The 19,459-nt window shown below is 46.6% G+C and overlaps 1 protein-coding gene across 2 annotated transcripts in view; it reads left to right on the top strand.

The window, feature by feature from the left end:
* LRP1 (LDL receptor related protein 1) overlaps window positions 1–11,212 on the top strand; it is a 1,410,884-nt gene extending 1,399,672 nt beyond the window's left edge. For both annotated transcript variants that reach the window (XM_069230782.1, XM_069230783.1), the window contains exon 89: window positions 6,408–11,212. In XM_069230782.1, the coding sequence (XP_069086883.1) occupies window positions 6,408–6,545 (138 nt within the window). In that variant the 3' untranslated portion in view covers window positions 6,546–11,212. The remainder of the gene's footprint in view (window positions 1–6,407) is intronic.
* Window positions 11,213–19,459: the final 8,247 nt, after the last annotated feature.

Raw genomic sequence — 19,459 nt, forward strand, 5'->3', positions numbered from 1 at the left:
TCTGGCGAGGAAGCTAGTTGTGGAAAACCAACCGTTAGGTGTGAGAAAAGGCTTCCTTTTGACATGGTTAGCCCCCACGTTTTGCCTGATGTATGATGTAGCCTAGAAATTGTAGTGCCAGGGGCCCTGCTAACCAGGTTCCCTGGGCTAGAGCTATTTCCCTAAAACTGTTGTGATGCATTGGCACAATTGGATACACCTTAAGCTACCACTATAAGTCCCTAGTAAAAGGTACTTAGGTACACAGGGCATGGGGTACTAACGGTAGGCCCCTGAGGGCAGGAGCACTGATTGTGCTAGCCTCTAGGGCCATGCATCCAGATGCAGGCTGAGTGTCCTGGTGCAAGCCTAAAAAACAATCCTGACATGGCACACTGCCTGTGTGCCCTGTCCAATATACACTGCATACACAATGGATAAGACACCCCCTCTGGCAGGCCTTCCAGCCTTAAATCATGGTGCGCCATATTTTATGTGAGGGCATAGCTGCATGAGCAATCTGCCCCCACTGTGCCCTTGCCAAACCTGGGACATAGTGAGTGAACAGAGCAGCCATTTTACTACATGTGCTGGACACTGGTCAATACACGTTTCTCAGCTACATGATGGCCACTCTGAACCCTGGGTTGTTTGGTATCAAACAACTCAGAATGATAAATCCAAATTGGTACCAGTATTGGATTTATCCTTAAAAGTACCCAGGGGTCACCTTAGAGGTGCCTCCTGCAAAAGCTAACTACCCTAGTATGGTTGCTGACTGGTTCTATCCAGCCTGCCACCTCCAGACACCCAATCTACAAACCTTGGGGGAGAGATCAGTCTCTCTGATTTGTAGATCAAAGCCCTTCCTGGGTGGAGTTGCCAACGCCCCCTCCCTCAGGAATGTGCACTGCCCTAAAGGCGAGCTTCAAAGGGCTAACCGCCTTTGAAACTCAACCCCCAGGCCTGCTGCTAGCAGCAGATGGTAACCCCACGCAAACCCCCAGTTTTGGCGGGAGCAACAGCCGGAAACTCAAAGAGCTGGAGGAGTGGCCCCACCTGGCATGCACCACCCCTAAGGTGATGCCTGCGAGGTGGGCACTCCATTTCATTTTCCTCCATCTTAGATGGAAGGAAAATAGCCAGTGGTCACTTTAGTGGGTGTAGCCACCCAAAGGTAGATGACCCATTGGTCACTACCTGGTCACCCCCTAACATGCCCACTAAATACAGTATTTAGTGGGCATCCCTAGACCAGGAAATCGGATTTGACGGACAAAAGAAGCCCAGCTCCAAGGCACGAGAACTTTGGACCTGTTGCAACAAAGAAAAGGCAACAAACCCTGCCTGCTGCACCCAGGACCCGACAATGGCCTGCTAAGGAGCTGTTGGACAACTTGAAAACTCTATAGAACCTCAGAGGACCTTCAGGCTTCAAAAATCTCCATAGAACTCCCTCCAGAGTGGAGGTACTACTCTACAACTGCAAGAAACCAGCAAGCCAGTGAGGGTCACGCTAACTGTTAAACCGGATGCCGCAGCTGGACCAAACGACACACCAACGACCGCGAGGACAACCCCTGCAAGTGTGCCAAGTTTGGTGACAATGTGCCCTCCAAAGGTCAAACCGTACCAGTATCCTGGGTATTGGTCAGCTAACTTCGGACACCAAGAGAACCAGCCCGCCCGGGGCTGAAAAAGGACCAGGAGGAAGCCCCAGTCGAGGGACTTCAAGAACACCTCTCACCTCTTGCCTTGCGTTGTCCTTCAAATGACCCTTAAACCGACTTACCTCCTTCTTCTGAGGGCATCCTTGCGCACAGCTCCTGGCTCACTGATTAGCTCTGCACCCGGCTGCCCTGTGCCCTGCACCAAACAACCTGCTATGCCCTAAGGGTCCCACACCCCTTGCGACCTCGACACTCCAAGGGAACCCCAAGGAACCATCTTTAAACCTACCTGTGCAGTGTTTTTCCAAGTGGTCCTGACAGTGGCCTTGCACCAGCTCCACAGACCTTTGATCGCTGCTCCTGCCGGAACCAGGAGACGCCCGAACTTCTCCAGCTGGCACACTGTGTCCACCGATAACCTCGACCAACCTACAAAAGAAGAACTTGGTAAACCAACTGAACAATTTTATATGTATTTTTAAAGGTGATTTTCCATTGATTTCTGTGGTGCGTAATTACGCACAAATAAACTATATTTTTATTAAACTTCAAAAATTCATATCTCAAAGTATTTAACCAATTTTGGTAATCTTGGCCTTAAAAATTATAAAAATCTGAAGTATTTTTTTATAAATTGGTCTCAAGTTATTCCTTTTGAGTGTGTGAGTTGCAAGATTGACACAGTGAGTACAACAAATGCTTTGCACTTCTCTAAGGTTGACCTAAATGCTCGACCAAGCTACCTTAAAAATAATAGCAGTAGGTGATCTACTTTATAACCCTATAAACTAACATGTGGTTGCCTGGACCCCCCTGCACAATGTGCCTAGCTTTGCACACTACATAGAGGGCCAGCCTCCTACAGTAGGTAACAAATGTAGGGTGCTCGGGACATAGGTGCACAGTTGGTCCTCTTCTCCAAGGCCGAGGTGCGACTAATGCAGGGGTGTCCTTTGGCATCTGGTTTCTATGTCCAGAGGCACTCGCAGTTGAGGTGTACTATGGTCTGAGACTGTAGGCTTAGTCAGGGAGTCCAGGAGGAGTGAAACCACAGTGGACTTGAGCTCAGGAGAGCTGGGGGTTGTGGTTGACAGCAGGGACCCACTTCATTTCAGGCCGTAGGTGACGAGTGCAGTGGTTGCTTTAGGTGTCTGGTTTCTCTCACCACAGAGGCTGCGGGAGTGGGGCCTGCGTGCAGAGGATGCAGGTGACTTTGGGGAGTCCAGGAGGGGTGAAACTATGGTGGGCTCCTACCCCGAGGAGCTGGGGAACCTGGTTGGCACTGGAGCCCCAATCCCATTCGGGTTGGTGATGGCTGGTACAGTGGTGACTTCAGGTGTCGGGTCCTTGTGGTTCCGGAGGCTGCAGAGTCCTTTCTTTAGAGTTGGTCGGTGTAAGGAAATGCCTCCTTGGCATGGTTACCCCCTAAACTGTACCTTTGCTTCCACAATTGGCACAGCCCTGGCACTCAGATAAGTCCCTTGTAACTGGTACCAAGGATCCTGATGCCAGGGAAGGTCTCTAAGGGCTGCAGCATGTCTTATGCCACCCTGGGGTCCCCTTACTCAGCACATGCACACTGCCTCACAGCTTGTGTGTGCTGGTGGGGAGAAAAAGACTAAGTCAACATGGCACTCCCCTCAGAGTGCCATGCCAACCTCACACTGCTTGTGGCATAGGTAAGACACCACTCTAGCAGGCCTTACAGCCCTAAGGCAGGGTACACTATACCACAGGTGAGGGCATATGTGCATGAGCACTATGACCCTACAGTGTCTAAGCAAAACCTTGGACATTGTAAGTGCAGGGTATCCATAAGAGTATATGGTCTGGGAGTTTGTCAAACACGAACTCCACAGTTCCCTAATGGCTACACTGAAAACTGGGAAGTTTGTTATCAAACTTCTCAGCACAATAAATGCACACTGATGCCAGTGTGCGATTTATTGTAACATACACCCAGAGGGTATCTTAGAGATGCCCCCTGAATACTAACCCGACTTCTAGTGTAGGCTGGCCAGTTTCTGCCAGCCTGCCACACATCAGCCATGTTGCTGGCCACATGGGGAGAGCGCCTTTGTCACTCTGTGGCCAGGAACAAAGCCTGTACTGGGTGGAGGTGCTTCTCACCTCCCCCTGCAGGAACTGTAACACCTGGTGGTGAGCCTCAAAGACTCACCCCTTTTGTGACAGCGCCACATGGCATCCCAGCAAGTGGAGATGCCCACCCCTTAGGCCACTGCCCCCACTTTTGGCGGCAAGGCTGGAGGAGATAATGAGAAAAACAAGGAGGAGTCACCCAACAGTCAGGACAGCCCCTAAGGTGTCCTGAGCTGAGGTGACCCCTGCCTTGAGAAATCCTCCATCTTGAGTTTGGAGGATTCCCCCAATAAAATTAGGGATGTGCCCCCCTCCCCACAGGGAGGAGGCACAAAGAGGGTGTAGACACCCTCAAGGACAGTAGCCATTGGCTACTGCCCTCCCAGACCTAAGCACACCCCTAAATTCAGTATTTAGGGGCTCCCCAGAACCTAGGAAACTAGATTCCTGCAACCTGAAGAAACAAGGAGGACTGCTGACCTACAAGCCTGCAGAGAAGGAGGAAGACGACAACTGCTTTGGCCCCAGCCCTACCGGCCTGTCTCCAACTTCGAAAACCTGCAACCAGCGACGCTTCCGACAGGGACCAACAACCTCTGAAGCCTCAGAGGACTGCCCTGGACTAAAGGACCAGGAAACACCTGTGAACAGCGGCCCTGTTCAAAACCAGCTACTTCTTTGCAACAAAGAAGCAACTTTCAAAGACTGTACGTTTCCCGCCGGAATCATGAGACTTCACACTCTGCACCTTACGCCTCCGGCTCGAGATCCAGAGAACAAACACTTCAGGGAAGACTCCCCGGCGACTGCGAGCCCGTGAGTAACCAGAGATGACCACCCTGAGCCCCCACAGCGACGCCTGCAGAGAGAATTTAGAGGCTTCCCCTGACCGCGACTGCCTGTAACAAGAGACCTGACACCTGGACCCCACACTGCACCCGCAGCCGACAGGACCTGAAGGAACCGAACCTCAGTGCAGGAGTGACCCACAGGCGACCCTCAGCCTTACCCAGGTGGTGGCTACCCCGAGGAGCCCCCCCATGCCTGCCTACACCGCTAGAGGGACCCTCTTCCTTCTCTCTTCTTTCTCTCTTCCTTCTATTCTCTTCTTCCCTCCCTCCCTCTCTTCTTCTTTGCTCTCTTCTTCTCTCTTAGTCTTCTTCCCTCTCTTTTTTTCTTCTTCTTCCCTCTGTCTTTTTCTTCTTCTTCCCTCTCTCATTAGCCAGCAGAATAATCTATTATTTTCTGTGAAAAAAACATAATTTGCAGATAAGGCTTTTTCAGCTTGACCACACATTCAGCAGCACTATTTTCACCTTCCTTTGGACAGAAAGAGAATCCGGATATTAACATTAGTTTACAGAATAATATTTAACCAACCAGAGCGAAACTACTTTAATGGCCTCCTAGCCATCACCTTCCTTTGGACAGAAAGAGAACCAGGATATTAACATTAGTTTACAGAATAATATTTAACCAACCAGAGCAAAACTACTTTAATGGCCTCATAGCCAAGATGTGTGCCACTTTGATAAAAGGTCCGGTGTTATAGTTAGGAAATTAGTTGAGACGGGAGGATCGGTCTGGTTATTGAATCAGAATGCTTTCCCAGAAGACCACACAAATATCCTGGTGAAGGGAATCTTAGCCATCCTATGCAAGGGTGTCGTGTCAAAACATTTTTTTTATAAGAAAGAAAGACATTCTGTTATGTCACATACCCTCTTGTTTCCATCAATGTAGATGGGTTGCAGCCTAGTTTTGACCCATGTTTTCTAACCAGACTTCTGTACTTAAACATATTTCGCTGTTCCTAAACTGCCAAGACTAAGGGGGTCATTCTGACCTTGGCGGACGCCGTCAGAACACCGCACCGCGGTCAAAAGACCGCGGCGGTGATTCTGAGATTTGCCCTGGGCTGGCGGGCGGCCGCCAAAAGACCGCCCGCCAGCCCAGGGCAAATCAACCTTCCCACTAGGATGCCGGCTCAGAATTGAGCCGGCGGAGTGGGAAGGTGCGACGGGTGCAGTTGCACCCGTCGCGTATTTCAGTGTCTGCTAGGTGTATGTATGTGTGTGATTGGATGTATCCATGTGTGGATGAATGTTGGAATGGGTGTGTGAATGTGTGTGTGTGTGAGAAGGGGGTGTGTGTGTATGAAGGGGGGGTCTGGAGAGAAAGAGGGTGTTGGGGGGGACCTGGGGAGTGGGGAGGGGGGCAGGGAAGTCCCCTATCAGTGACAGGGAAGGGATTCCATGTCACTGATAGTCCCTACCGCCATGGTTTTCGTGGTGGTAAGCATGCAATGAAAACCATGGCGGTAGGCAAGGTCATAATCCTGCAGGTGGGCAAGTGACGGCCGCCGGGCAGGAGAGTGAAGTCTCCAGCCCGGCGGTCGGTACCAATGTCATAATATGGAGAAAAGTACCACCAGCCTGTTGGCAGTACTTTCCTCCATAATTAAGCTGACCGCCGGGTCATAATGACCCCCTGAGTGAGCAAAGGCCTATTCCAAAGGGTTGGCGAAACTTCATTATTAATGTATGAGATATATTTTATGGTCCATCTCAACCTGTCTTACACCAGTTGGTGTTGAAATTGTGGTTTCTTCTCCTAATCCCACTCTTTTCTTCTTCCCCTTTGCTTACCTCCCTGCAGCCCACCAATTTCACCAACCCTGTCTACGCCACGCTATACATGGGAGCCCAGAACAGCCGGAACTCTTTGGCTAGCACGGATGAGAAGCGGGAACTGCTTTCGAGAGGGGATGATGACCTTGGGGATCCCTTAGCATAGAGCAAAGCTCCAGGGTGCTGGACGTGTACTGGAAACGGAACTGAAAAAAAAAGACAAACCGAACACTGTACAAAGTGTACAAATGAAGGACAACTTTTATATATGTGATCTCAGTATTATATTTTCTTTGATATTTTTTCGGATTCTATACTGACTTTTTTGCTGCTGCCTCTGTGTGCTGCTGGAACTTATGCAGACGGTCTCTCGGAGTCCAAGAGAACAGGCAGGGAACGCGCAAAGGATTGTGGGGGCATACATTTTTAACGTTACATTTAAGAAATGTAGATGTGCCAACATTTTTGTAGAGTTTGCTTTCTCACTAAGCCTGCCCCTGTGTACAGCGTGAGCTGATCTGCTACCCCTTTTTGACACAGTGGAGACTATTGTCCTTTGTACGCTCAGTTTAGAATCGAGACTTTCATTCCTCTTACTTTGTTTAATCCGTTTCGGTTTCAGCCAGGCTTTGCTAGTCAGAAAATCAGCCTGTCTGAGAGCTAGACCTGGGTCAATTCTTGGGGAGTTCTCACCTGTGTGCAAGGGAGGGGTTAGCTACAGTAAAAAAGTAATATATTGTCTTTTTTTCATAAAGAAAATATTCGTTCATTCGTAGAGAGACAGGCCTGTGGGGCCTCTGGTGATCAGAGGCAGGTGAAGCATAACCACTTACCTCAAGGTCAGAGCAAGGAATGGCAGATGGTCTTGTAGGTAGGAGGTAGCCTGCTGAGAGTGAGGTTTCACTTCTAGCCACAACTCTGCAAGCCCTTTGACACAGACTGTTTGATGGCCTCTCAGAAATCTTTGGCCCTCAAGTCCACGTGTAAGGTATAGACCTGGATAGTGAGGTTAACACACCCTAATGAAGGAGATCACACATAAAGAGGCATTCATAGGTAGTGGGGCCTGACTGTTATATTTTGTTAACTTCAGAATAGGTAACGGTGGGCCCAGAACGCCTTCCCCAATGTGCAGCTCCCATACACTTGTATTTACACGGTACCAACATTTTTAGTAATGCCTTTTTAATGATACGTTTCAGAAAATCCTGATGGCAGATTTTTTTTGTATGCTTTTCTTTGTTTTTTGCACATTTTAAAGAATGAACAAATTATTATATGATATGTTAAAGTTGTACCTTCTGTTTTTAAGAAGAATCATGAATTGTTGAGGTGAGGCTGCAGTTCAGTGTTATGTTGGGTTGGGTAACAAGAGCCCTGCAACATTCCAGACCCCATAGATTGCCCGGCCTGTTAGTATGGAGACAAACCTTTTCTCCCAAAGCCTGCAAGGAGCATTAATGTCTCTGGAGGCATACCATCCATTAGAAAATATCTTTCAGAACACAAACTTCTTCCATCAAGTTCTTCAAGTCAGCAAGCTGACAGCTTTGAGAGGAGGAGAGTTTTTACATTTATGATTAATCTAATGTTTTAAATCAGGGCTATTCTAGTGCGTGTGGGCTATCATTTTCTCAGGGCTCCAGAATGGGCCCACAAACCTAGCGTGTGAATTTGCCTTAATATTGTCCTTTCATGGACAGGAATGTGATGGCATGTTTGGGCTCTCTATTCTTTTCCTTACTGTCTTTTGTGTACCCCTTCCCACCTAATCCTCTCCCCTTCCTTTCTGTTTGTGTATTCCTCTACTAATTTTTATTTTGCATATTTTTAACAAATCATTCCATAGAAGCTGTTTGGACCTCCTTTCGGAGCAAGTTGTCCCCTCAATACAATTGAATGTATTCACTTGTTGGGTCAGCAGTCTTTCAAACAGGATGGGAGCAAATTAGGCAGTTTCGGTTAGTAAGATTTGGTGAATCTGTCAGCCTGTCTGAGAGTAATTAGTAAAATCACTATTGGGCCCCCAACTTCATCCATTCTTCCTCATGATGACGCCAAACCCCTAATATTCACTAAATCTATTCTAGCTTTCTCCACCTTTTTTGCTGAGATCCACTTATTCCTGTGTACGTTGTTTATGCCAGGGTACCACCAGCAGTTATGTTTGATATCTGTGACCAGGCGTCAAGTCTACGCCATTCCCTCCCAGAAAGCATGGTGGATTGCAGACTTTGATTATTTTAATGCTTATCTTTATCAATGTATTCCCTTTAAGCAATCTTCTAGTGCTTGGCTATCACCCTGATTCCTGTAATCACTTTATCTCAATCCAGAAGAATTGAAAAACACTGTGTGTGACATTTTGAATTCCTGCAAACAAATCTTCATTGCACATTTTCAGTAATTCAATATGACTAATCAAAAAAAAGTTATCCTAGTTTTTGAAAACCTGTTGGGGTACTGCGATGTAATCATTTGACTTCCGAATGCATGTTTCCTAATGCAGGTTCTTCCTTGTATTAATCACTGAACTGCTGACCTTTAAATGCTGTAGATTTGGTGCACTGTTGCACCAACGATGTCAATGCCTTGCAGCACCAACTTGTCTCATTCAGAATGGCAACCTTTTAAGTGTACAATAGAAGTGGTGAGTCCTTGAGTCCTCAGAAGGTTTCAGGACTTCTAGCATTGCTCAAAAAGTGCCATCTCATTGAAGGTCACAACGCTGCTGTGAGTTGGGAATCAAGTTAACTTGTCGTGTGGCTGAGTAAATGCATTATACTGTATAGAGAGGAATCGTTAACCTAGAGATCCATAGCTGGAGTGACCTCACATTCTTCCAAGTAAAGCAAGTATTATCCAGGCCCCAGCAGAAATAAATTCCAAGCATACTTCTTACAGTGGTGCCATTGCTATGGATACCTTGAGGGAGTTCTTTGTCATCGCTCCTCTCTGGCTGCCTTTATGTTCTAGTAAGTCATCTGTTGCTTTGCACCTCCCAAAAAAAAGTCAGTGTCTGCTCTCTCGCCGTTGTTCCAGAAGAGGCTTCAGGCAATTCTGTAAACATTCTGCTGTGACACTGCTGATCATCCCTAGTTGTTGATGGCCTAGGTGATGGATTTCTGCCAGCATAATAAGCTCATCTGTCTTTTCTGACACCTACTATTCGGAAGATACAACTCTGTTATCCTCTCTCAGGTTCTTTATTTTGTGCTTAGTTTGACAAAAGTTGATCTGAAATTCAACACACTGAATCTTCTATTTTCACACACCCTCCATTTTCAAAATCTGTTTTCATAATTACCAGTTTACTTTCCTCTGTAGCTTTATCACTGGTGCTGTAAGACATGAATATTTTTCACACTTTTACCCATTTGAATATACACATCATGAAAAAAATGAACTTGAAAGACACCCTTTTTATGGAATTCTCCCTTTATTCTAACACACATTGGTGGCAGACACCATACTCTGTTCCTCCAAAGTTATGTTTTCTTTTTGGTAAACCTTCGTAGCAGCAAATCTTTCTCTCAGTTCGCAATATTATTGAATTTAGAATCCAGTTTTGTCTTATCTTTCATTGCTTTGAATAGCATAGTCACAAACGTAATACAGTTGTATGTTGTGGTCCCCTCCGCCACCAAAACACTTTTGTATGTTTGAGGGGGGCCCTATGAAAGACCATAACTAGCCTGACTCTCTAAGTGGAATGCACAGCAGGCTGCACTTTGCTGTGAAATACCCCTTACTGATCATTCATCGGGGAATGGCAGGCAACCACAGCTGCTTTGTAGAAAATAGGCAATACAGCCATCTCTCTATATTTATATAGCACCAATATATGTAATATATTTAGAAGGTGTCTGGTGTTCCCTTGGTAGTCCTTCTTTGGATCAAGAAGCTTTTCTGGTATGTTCTCTATGTCTCTATCACTCAAAGTTTAAGTCACTAATTTAGTAAACTTCTCAAACATGAAGGTTATGCAAAAGGGATCCATCAAAGCAGGCCACTGATCTAGGTGCCCGTGTGTGAAGCTTAAAATTTCACATCCCTGGCTAGAGGCTACTGCCTGATTTCTGAGTATATTTGAAAAGGGGAGAACCATCAGGCTGAATTGCATATTCACAAGGAACTGGAGGGTAACAATTCCTTTTTAAAAGGATTCTGTTTGAGTGACTGCTCTCCCTACAGGTGAGCCAAAAATCCCCACCACAGCACCGCCCTCTCATCAACCCCCTACCCAACTAGAAAATCTTTATATTAGTTTGCATTTCTGCTTTGCACTGAGAGCACCCTCAGCAGGAGCTCTTCTCATTTGGAATCAAACCTTATCCTAAGATGCATCATTTAACTCTCTGCTTGTTTTTTCTTTTATTATTTTTAGTTTTTTTTTTATGGGGGGAGTGGATAAGGGGAGGAAGTGCAAGTCACTTTAAAGTAATTAATTTGGGGATGGGGACACTTTAAAAAACCTTTGCAGCACTTGTCCCACCGTGATGAGGAAGGGGACAGGATAAACAAGACAATGTATATTCTCCTCACTTTCTTCAATGTTTTTAAACAGTATTCCTCACGCCCTTTTCCTGAGCTAACTTTGTTTCTGTCAAAGTGCCATTGTTCTGCTTTTTTCTCCATTAAGACATTTCAGGAAAAAACAGAACTGAAGATAGCTTTTTTAATAGCATGTCTCAATGCTTTTTTTTCTATTTTGTGGAGGAAGGCGAGGCAGGAAATTTTAAAAGAAACGTTTTAATAATTTTGTTTTGTTGGATTTCTTTACAACGTAAATAACACAGAATATTGTTATAAATAAAAGTGTAAAAAATTGAAGTACTGGCTGCCTGCCTCTTGTTTGAAAAGAAGTCGAAGTATTCAACCATATAATTGGCTTTGCAGATTAAAAATGTGTGCTTTTACGGTTGTGTACTGGATTGGTGAGTAACTAACAGTGATGGAGGCAATGCATTGTTTTGAATTTAAACTAGAATTTATTCTTCCAGTGTTAAAGTCTAACCTTCTGTCCACATGGACTGTGCAGAGCTTAGCAAAGAAAAATACTCCAGCGATTGATTTATGTTTATATACTGGAGCCTCAGGGCTCTAAGTGTATAATTTATGGTAGGAGAGAGTCTTTGTCCTTGCTAATTGCATCTCAGTGAGCTGAGAAAATGTTTTTTTTGAGTCTTTCGATTCCGTTATACAAAAAGTCTGATGTGGAAGGAGAGAGAGAGAGACAATTCAGTCGCCAAGCCTGTTAAGGCAACAGATCTGTCCTTGGGAACCATGTTTTTTTTTTAAAATAATATTGTGAGTGATCAAATTGAAGTGGGTAACATGGCCTATTCCGCAAACCATTTAGGTACACTTGCACTTTGCCTAGGACTGTCGTGGGTCAGAAAGTAAGAGCCTTGTGAGCACGTATTTCCATTTAGTAAGCAGGCACCCCCTCCAAGTACAGTTTGTGTACTGAATTTAAAGAAAAGTAAATGGCTGATGAGTTTTATAGCCTGTATATCCTAACTTACCGAACTACTCTTCTCACCCGACGTCATGCTGTTATTATCCATTAAATGTTGTACCACCTCAACCTTTACAAGGGTTAAGATCTTCCCTCTGCAGTACACCCCAGTCTCTGCTGGTTACCTGGCAGAATCTAGGGTGAATTGTGTGTGTGTAAACTTGGATTTACAATGGTGAACTTCTGCTCTTGTCTGCATCTCATACCTGAGGTCACGTTTCGAGGTAGTAACCTATGGAAGGCAATTGGTCTCCCAATAGCCCTGGCAAAAAAAAACTCCACTGTTCTGTGCTAGAAAGCAAACAACGGTCCTGTACTGAGTGTATAAAAAAATAATTGTATAAGAAACAATATAAAGAAACAGGTTAATAATAGAGAAAAAGGTGAATGGCTATACTTCAGCTTTGAGAGTATTAACTGCTTGTAGGACATGCTGCTGCAGAAACACATTCTCTGTATGCTCCTGCGTTTTAGTGTTGGTCTCAGATGTTTGCAACTTGTTTTTCTTCCAAGAAGTCTTTCAAGACAAGATAAAGCACCAACTCCCTCAATTGGCAATGCACAAGGGCATCAACTCCATGTTAGATTGTTTTTTTTCTGACATCGGTTTCAGGTGTGTACCAACTGGACTCAGTGTTCAACACTAGTAACGATTCCGTTTGATCTCAGTTGCCTGCTCTTTGACTCCGGTAGCACCAGAAGACATACCATATAATGGTCCTTCCGTTTCTTCAGCAAAGCTACGTTTGGCGGATGTCAACATGCTTCGATGCCTCACCATCGGGGTCTCAGCGATCTTTGAGGTTTTTCGCCCCTCGCACCATAAGTGTTGTCAAAGAGAAGATGTCTTCAGTAATGTAAAGGACGCCTGATCCAATACTGTCCCCAGTGCCACTCAAAATTTCCTTGGACCGACCACCATCCAATCTGCAATCTCTACTTCTCCCCTGACCATGACAATACCACATGTGAGGCCTGCCTCACCTTTTAGTCCAAAAAAGACATTCTGGCATTGTCACAAGTGGAGGTGGGCCCATCCAAGGGTATAGTGAGGAGTCTCAGGACATTGTGATATCTTCAGAGAGCATAATATCTGATAGAGACTTGTAACTGCAGATGCCTTACTTTTGAATTCGCCCCAGGTGTCAGACTGGATCCAGAAGATTTTAGTGAGCAGTACCCCTGCATGCCGGTAGGTGGCATCAATCGGCTCTGCGTCTGCAGTGGGAATAACATTGCAGGGTCATATATAAGCGCCACCCAGCCAACGACATCAGTTCTTTTCTCTCCGCGCCAGCCAGCACTGATCTGAAGAGAGCTACGACTCAGTTGTTTTTTGACTGGTCTTTTTTTTCACTTTTATCGAGCTTTTTTCGAGACATTTCTCCTGGTATGTCGAGACTTGTCTTCCAGGAAGACATGTTTCAAGCCCTGTGGATCCTGTCATCGGGCGATGTCCGTGACTGATCTGCACCTTGTGTGTTTGTAGTGTTTGGACTGCGACCATGACCCAAAGTTGTGCCCTGAATGCCGGGCCATGCATCCAAAAGCTTTGAGGGAGTGGTCCATAAAGCTGATAGCAACCTGGCATACGACTCCACGGAGGTTGAGGTATCAGAGGAAGGTCCCAGAACCAGTGGCTGACTCCAAAGTCGTCCCATTCGAAGTCCTTGGGGCGATCGGGTATGTCAAGGCACCCAGAAAAATCCAAGAAGTCAAATCGCTCTTCGACTTCTTGTCATCCGATGCGATGAGGGAGCATAGACATTCTAGGCCTCATTCTGCAGAACTGTGCCTGGGCCGGCTCCGCGCCTCCCCGAATTTCAGGGAGCTGGAGTGAACCAGTCTTACGAATGAAACAACTAATGTGAGGATTTGGGTGAAGCCAACGGACTGGCCACTTCTCCAGATACTGTCATGCTTTCTTCCCCTGCCTTAGCTACAGAGGAGGAAGCGTATGCAATGGTGGTGAGGAGGGCAGCTGAGGTCCTGGTCCTCCTCACCACCATCAAGACTAATCTCTTGACAGAGGTGCTGCACCCGGGAGCTTGCACCTCATAACCCCTCATAACCCCTGCTCCCATTAAATGATGCCCTCACTGACGACTGGGTACCTGGTCCAAACCCACCACAGGGGCTCCTGTGAACAGGACGATTGCCCATTACCCTGCACCTGGGGATGTGGGTTTCCTGACGCAAAACCCCACCCCGAGAGCTTGGATGTTCAAGCCTCTACCTCATAAGGCTCATTCTCTACTGCTCCCCGGGATAGGGAATCCAAAAGGTTGGATTAATTTGGAAAGAAGATGTTTTTTTCCGCCAGCCTTGTATTGTGGTCAGTGAACACTGCATGCCTTTTGGGCCATTATTGGGCCATTATTCCCACACACTGTTGGATACAGTTGTGCAAGTGCTGCCACAGGTCATGGTGAAGGCCCGGACTGTTCTCTCTCAGGCTGTTGTCGATGGGAGAGACACAGCAACGTTAACAATTTATTGCGGACTTGACACAACCAACTCACTAGGCAGAGCAATTTCCATGACAGTGACCCTGAAGCACCACACCTGGCTGAGGACATCTGGCTATTCAGAGGATGTCCAGGCTTCTTTGATGGAAATGCCATTCGATTGCACCTGTCTCTTTTGAGACAAGGCAGACTCGGTGCACGAGCACTTCAAGGATTCTCGTGTTACGGCCAGGTCCTTGGGCCCCTCATCTCCCACCCCCCCAGCCTGCCTTTCGCCCTTTTTTGGGGCTAAGAAAGGGGTCTCCAACAATGCCAATTCCCATCCAACTGCCATGCATGTTGCCCAGCATCTGCGTGACCAAGGGTGCGAGACCCACCCACCCTGTGGGTCTGTTGGCCAGCCGTCTGATCAGTCTGATGCCCCTCCCCCCACAGCAGCCTTTAAACCCTCCTAATCTGCCTCCTAACCCCCTCCCCCCTCAGCAAAATTCACCATCACTGGCCCCCTGGCAATCCATCACTTCATAGAGGTGGGTTTTGCAGATAGTCCGAAGGGGGCTACTCCCTCCCCTTCAAGACGACCCCTCCATCCATGCCATCATTTTACGATTGGATGACGAAGGATCATTTGTCCCTTCGTCTCGAGGAAGTTGCAGCTCTTTTGGCCAAGGGAGCAATAGAGAGAGGGTTCCAGTGCCAAAAACAGGCTGTGGTTGTTATTCCCGCTACTTTCTTCTCGCCAGAAAGGACAAGGGCCTTCGCCCTAACCTTGACCTTTGATTCCTCAATCTGTTCCTCAAGAGGAAGTATGATGCTCACGTTCACTCAGGTCTTCTCTGCCCTGAAGACTGGATGTTAGGGTTGGACTTGCTGGTTACTTGTAGTTTATGGGAAGCCTCAAGCACTATCAGTTCACTGTGCTCCCCTTTGGCCTTACCAGTGCCCCTCAGGTGTTCACCAAGGTGAATGCGGTGGTCACAGCTCATCTGTGGAGATCAGGGGTTTCAGTCTTCCCTTATTTGGATGACCAGCTGTTAAAGGCAGACTCGCCCCAGGCTGTCGTCTCCCACCTCCAGACTACGGTGGACCTCCTGCATTCCCTGGGGTTCACTATAAATTTGATGAAGACACACCGGATTCCCTCTTAGATGCTCCCTTTTTCTTCTGAGCTGTTCTGGACACAGTGCAGTTTCGAGCTTATCCTCCTGAGTGGCAGGTCCAGGTCAGGCTATGATATTGATGTTTCAGCCTCTATCCTGGATTTCAGTGAGAATGACTCGGAGGCTGCTTGGCCTTGTGTCCTCCTGCATCCTGTTCATGACTCCTGCCAGGTGGCACATGTGGACTGTGCATGGGACCTGAAGTTCCAGTGGTCTCAGCTTCAGGGGAATCTCTCCAACATGGTCCAGATCTCGGAGTGAACTACACAAGATCTGAAGTCGTGGTTAATGAACCACGATTGGGCCAGAGGCAGGCCTCTCTCCCTTCCCCAACCAGATCTGACAGTATTAACCGTTGCGCCACTCCTGGAATGGGGTGGCTGTCTGGGAGAGGTGGCGATCAAAGGAATCTGGTCTCCGGCGCAAACGTAACTCCCCATCAACATGCTGGGGCTCTGTGCAATCCAGCTGGTGTTGAAAATCTTTCTTCCCTCTATCAAGGGAAATATGGTGCAGGTGTTCACGGACAACACCACCACCAGCTGCTACTGCAACAAGCGTGGTGGGGTCATGGACCCTTTGTCAGGAGGCTCGGCACCTCTGGACGTCTCTGAAACAGGGCATATCCTTGGTGGTTCAACATCTGGTTGGCTCTCTGAATGCCAAAGCAGACAAAATCAGCCAAACATGCCTAGTGGATCACGAATGGCATCTCCATGCAGAGGTGGCGCAAGGCCTTTCTCAGCAATGAGGAGAGAGCCTTGGTTAGATCTGTTTGTCTCTGCCAAGAACGCCTGAATTAATTTCTTTGATTGGGGTCAAAACGTCGACATTGTATTAGAAAATGTGGAATGGCTTTTGAAAAATTCAGCAGGCTCAGTGTACCTATGGCTATAGGTGCCTATTTGAGACCTCATGCTTTTAACAACAGTTTGGTTTTAGTTTTCATGTAAATAGCACTGCAACAATTATACTAACACATAATTCACTCTCACTACGCCGTTACATACATTACTTTACTTTAAATTGTGGAATTTAAGTTTCTAATAAATGTGAATTATTACTCACAGACTTCATCGGTACAGAAAGTTCTGTATGGTACAACCACTGTTGTGGAGGTTAATTCATATCCTTCCCCCAGAGGGACCAAAACATTTTTCTGTTACATTAAGAATGTGCCATTTCAGCAGTTGTGTGCAATAGAGTTTTCAAGGTAGCTGTCGAAACGGGCCACTCACCTGAAAAGCAGGATTTCTGCAGAGGCGATGGTATGCCCCCCGACCTCCTGGAACACCTCTAGGCACTTCCTGGTGGACACAGAAACCCTGGCAGGTGTCCCAAAAGGAAAGGGGGAGCGGAAGAGAAAGAGACAAAACACTGCCATGTCTTGCCAGTTCAGCCAGGCACCCTGTATCTTCGGGGGGGGGGGCAGGTTGTTGTTGACAGAGTTATAGTAGAGTTAGTACACTCAACTTCCTTGAAACTGAATCTCTCTTTCTGATATGGGCACGGTAGAAGAACACCGGGATGCTCCAGCACGTTTTGGGGATAATACTAACTGTTGACACAATTACTAACACTGTCTTACCAAAAACCTAAACTGAGTACCATAACAATAAGTACTGTGGCACTAGGGCTGTCTTCGCAGAGATTCACTGTTGCACACTACAATTAGAACTGTGGTTGTACTTATCATGAACAAGAAATGCAAACAAAGGCATTAATTATATGACATAGAACTTTCCTGCATGCATAGGGTTAAACTAAAAGGAACACAAATAATCCAAGAAATACAAATGTCCACTCTGGGTTTAAAGAGTTAGGGTGGCAGTTTGGTCTGGTTCCACTGTGTGTGTGAAAAACCCTTCAAAAGCAAATTCCTCAAACCTGAACCACAGGCATGAATGGCACAATTCAAATCCAAGAGTTATGCTATTAAAGAAAGAAAAGTCACATAAATGCTCTTTTAATATTGCACTGTCACTTTTTGTAGTACTTGAGCTCAAGCAGATCTCCTGAAGCACATTTAGGCAAGTAACTTAAATAATAATGTAGAATGTTCAGAAATGCATTTGGTTCTTCAAGATAAGCACTCTGCCAAAATAAAAGGTCTGAAATACACCAGCTGTTCTAGGTAAGTGCGGCACTCAAAGAACAAACGAGGATGACAGCAGGGGCTGGACTGCCAAATCAGATGCTGAGATCAGGAAGCAAAACAAAACAAAGCCAAGCAGGGAGGCGTGCTTCACTCTACTATTTATAGCCAATCAGGAAAGCAGTTGAGTTTCCACATGTGGATGAGTCACCACACCCAATTAGAAGCGCATGTCTACACCACACCCAATTAGAAGCACATGTCTACACCTGCACACATTAGCAAACAAGCATTGGTAAAACAAGCATTGATAAAACCAATTGTGTAACACAGCACATTATGTTTACTTAGAAACATGAAGGGTTAACCAAGAACAGAGACATGATTTAACCCTGATCCCTGGGGATGCTGACAGATCACGCAGGAGGCACCTTGGGGATTCCTGACAGTAGCAATCACTTTGAAATGCTTTTCATCTTGAGTGGAGTTCAGGCCTCCAGTATTCCTTTCTTCCCATACCACTCCTGCCCGGACTTCTCGAGAAGATCAGCAACAACCGGAACCAAGTCATCCTTGTGGCTCCGGACTGGGCATGGAGAGTCTGATATCTTGAGTTCCTGAGCATGTCCATTGATCCTCGATCAGACTGCCCCTTCAGGAGGAACTTCTGTTGCAGCAGGAGAGGGCTCTTCACTCAAACCTGTCCACTCTCTGCCTTCTTGCGTGGAGATTAAGCAGTGGCAGTTGACAGCTTCTGACCTTCCTCCTGAAGTCTCTAATGTGATCTTGGCAGCCAGGCGTTCCTCTACCAAAATGGTAAACGCCAGCCATTGAAAGAAATTTGTGGAACGGTACACAGACAAGTCTGTTGACCCCCTTTTTGCCCTTCTCTCTGAGGTCCTATTGTTCAATCTTTCCCTGGCCCAGAAGTGCTCTGCTTTTGGCAGGCTTAAGGGTTATTAGTTGGCTATTTCTTGTTTGTGGTTGTCTGATCAACCTTCTTTAAGTTTCCTATTGTACATAGGTTCCTACGCATCTCTTTCCTCCATCCCTATTCATTATGCCTCAATAGGATCTGAATTTGGTTCTGATGTTTTTTATGTACTCTCCTTTCGAGCCTCTCCACAATTGTCCCCTGAGGCTTCTCACATTGCAGACACCCTTCCTTGTGGCAATTACATTTGCCTGCAGAGTGAGTGAGCTCCAGACCTTGTCACCTGAGCCACCCTAACTTTATATCTATCCTGACAAAGCAGTGCTTTGCACTAGGGCCTTGTTTCTGCCAAAATTGGTCACACCCTTCCATGTAGGCCAATCCATTATCTTGCCTACTTTTTATGCACCCCCACATCCTTCTAAGGAAGAGGAAACACTCCACCACCTGGACCCAAAAAGAGCGTTGGCAGTCTACCTTGATAATAGAAAAGAGTTCCGGGTCGATGACCAACTCTTTGTAGGGTATGTGGATGCAAAGAAATGTTTAGGAGTGGAGAAGCGGACCATCTCCAAATGGGTTGTACTGTGCATTAAGATCTGCTACACACTGGCCAAAAAGCATCCCTAGAAGGGGTTACACGCTCACTCTACCCAAGCTTAAACTGCAACCACTGCATTAGCACATGGAGTTCCTGTCCTGGACATTTGTCAGGTGGCAACGTGGGCACCTTTGCACACATTTACCAAACACTACTGCCTCGACAGTCAGGTCCGTAGGGACAGGCACTTTGCCTGTTCGGTCCTGCAGGACTTTCTTGTTTGAAATTGGTTTGCAGCCCACCACGGAGGATGGTATTGCTTTGGTATCTATTCGGAGGTAAGGAATCTGCAGCTAGAAGT

Source organism: Pleurodeles waltl, chromosome 4_2 (genome assembly GCF_031143425.1).
Source record: "Pleurodeles waltl isolate 20211129_DDA chromosome 4_2, aPleWal1.hap1.20221129, whole genome shotgun sequence".
Classification (NCBI taxonomy): Eukaryota; Metazoa; Chordata; class Amphibia; order Caudata; family Salamandridae; genus Pleurodeles; species Pleurodeles waltl.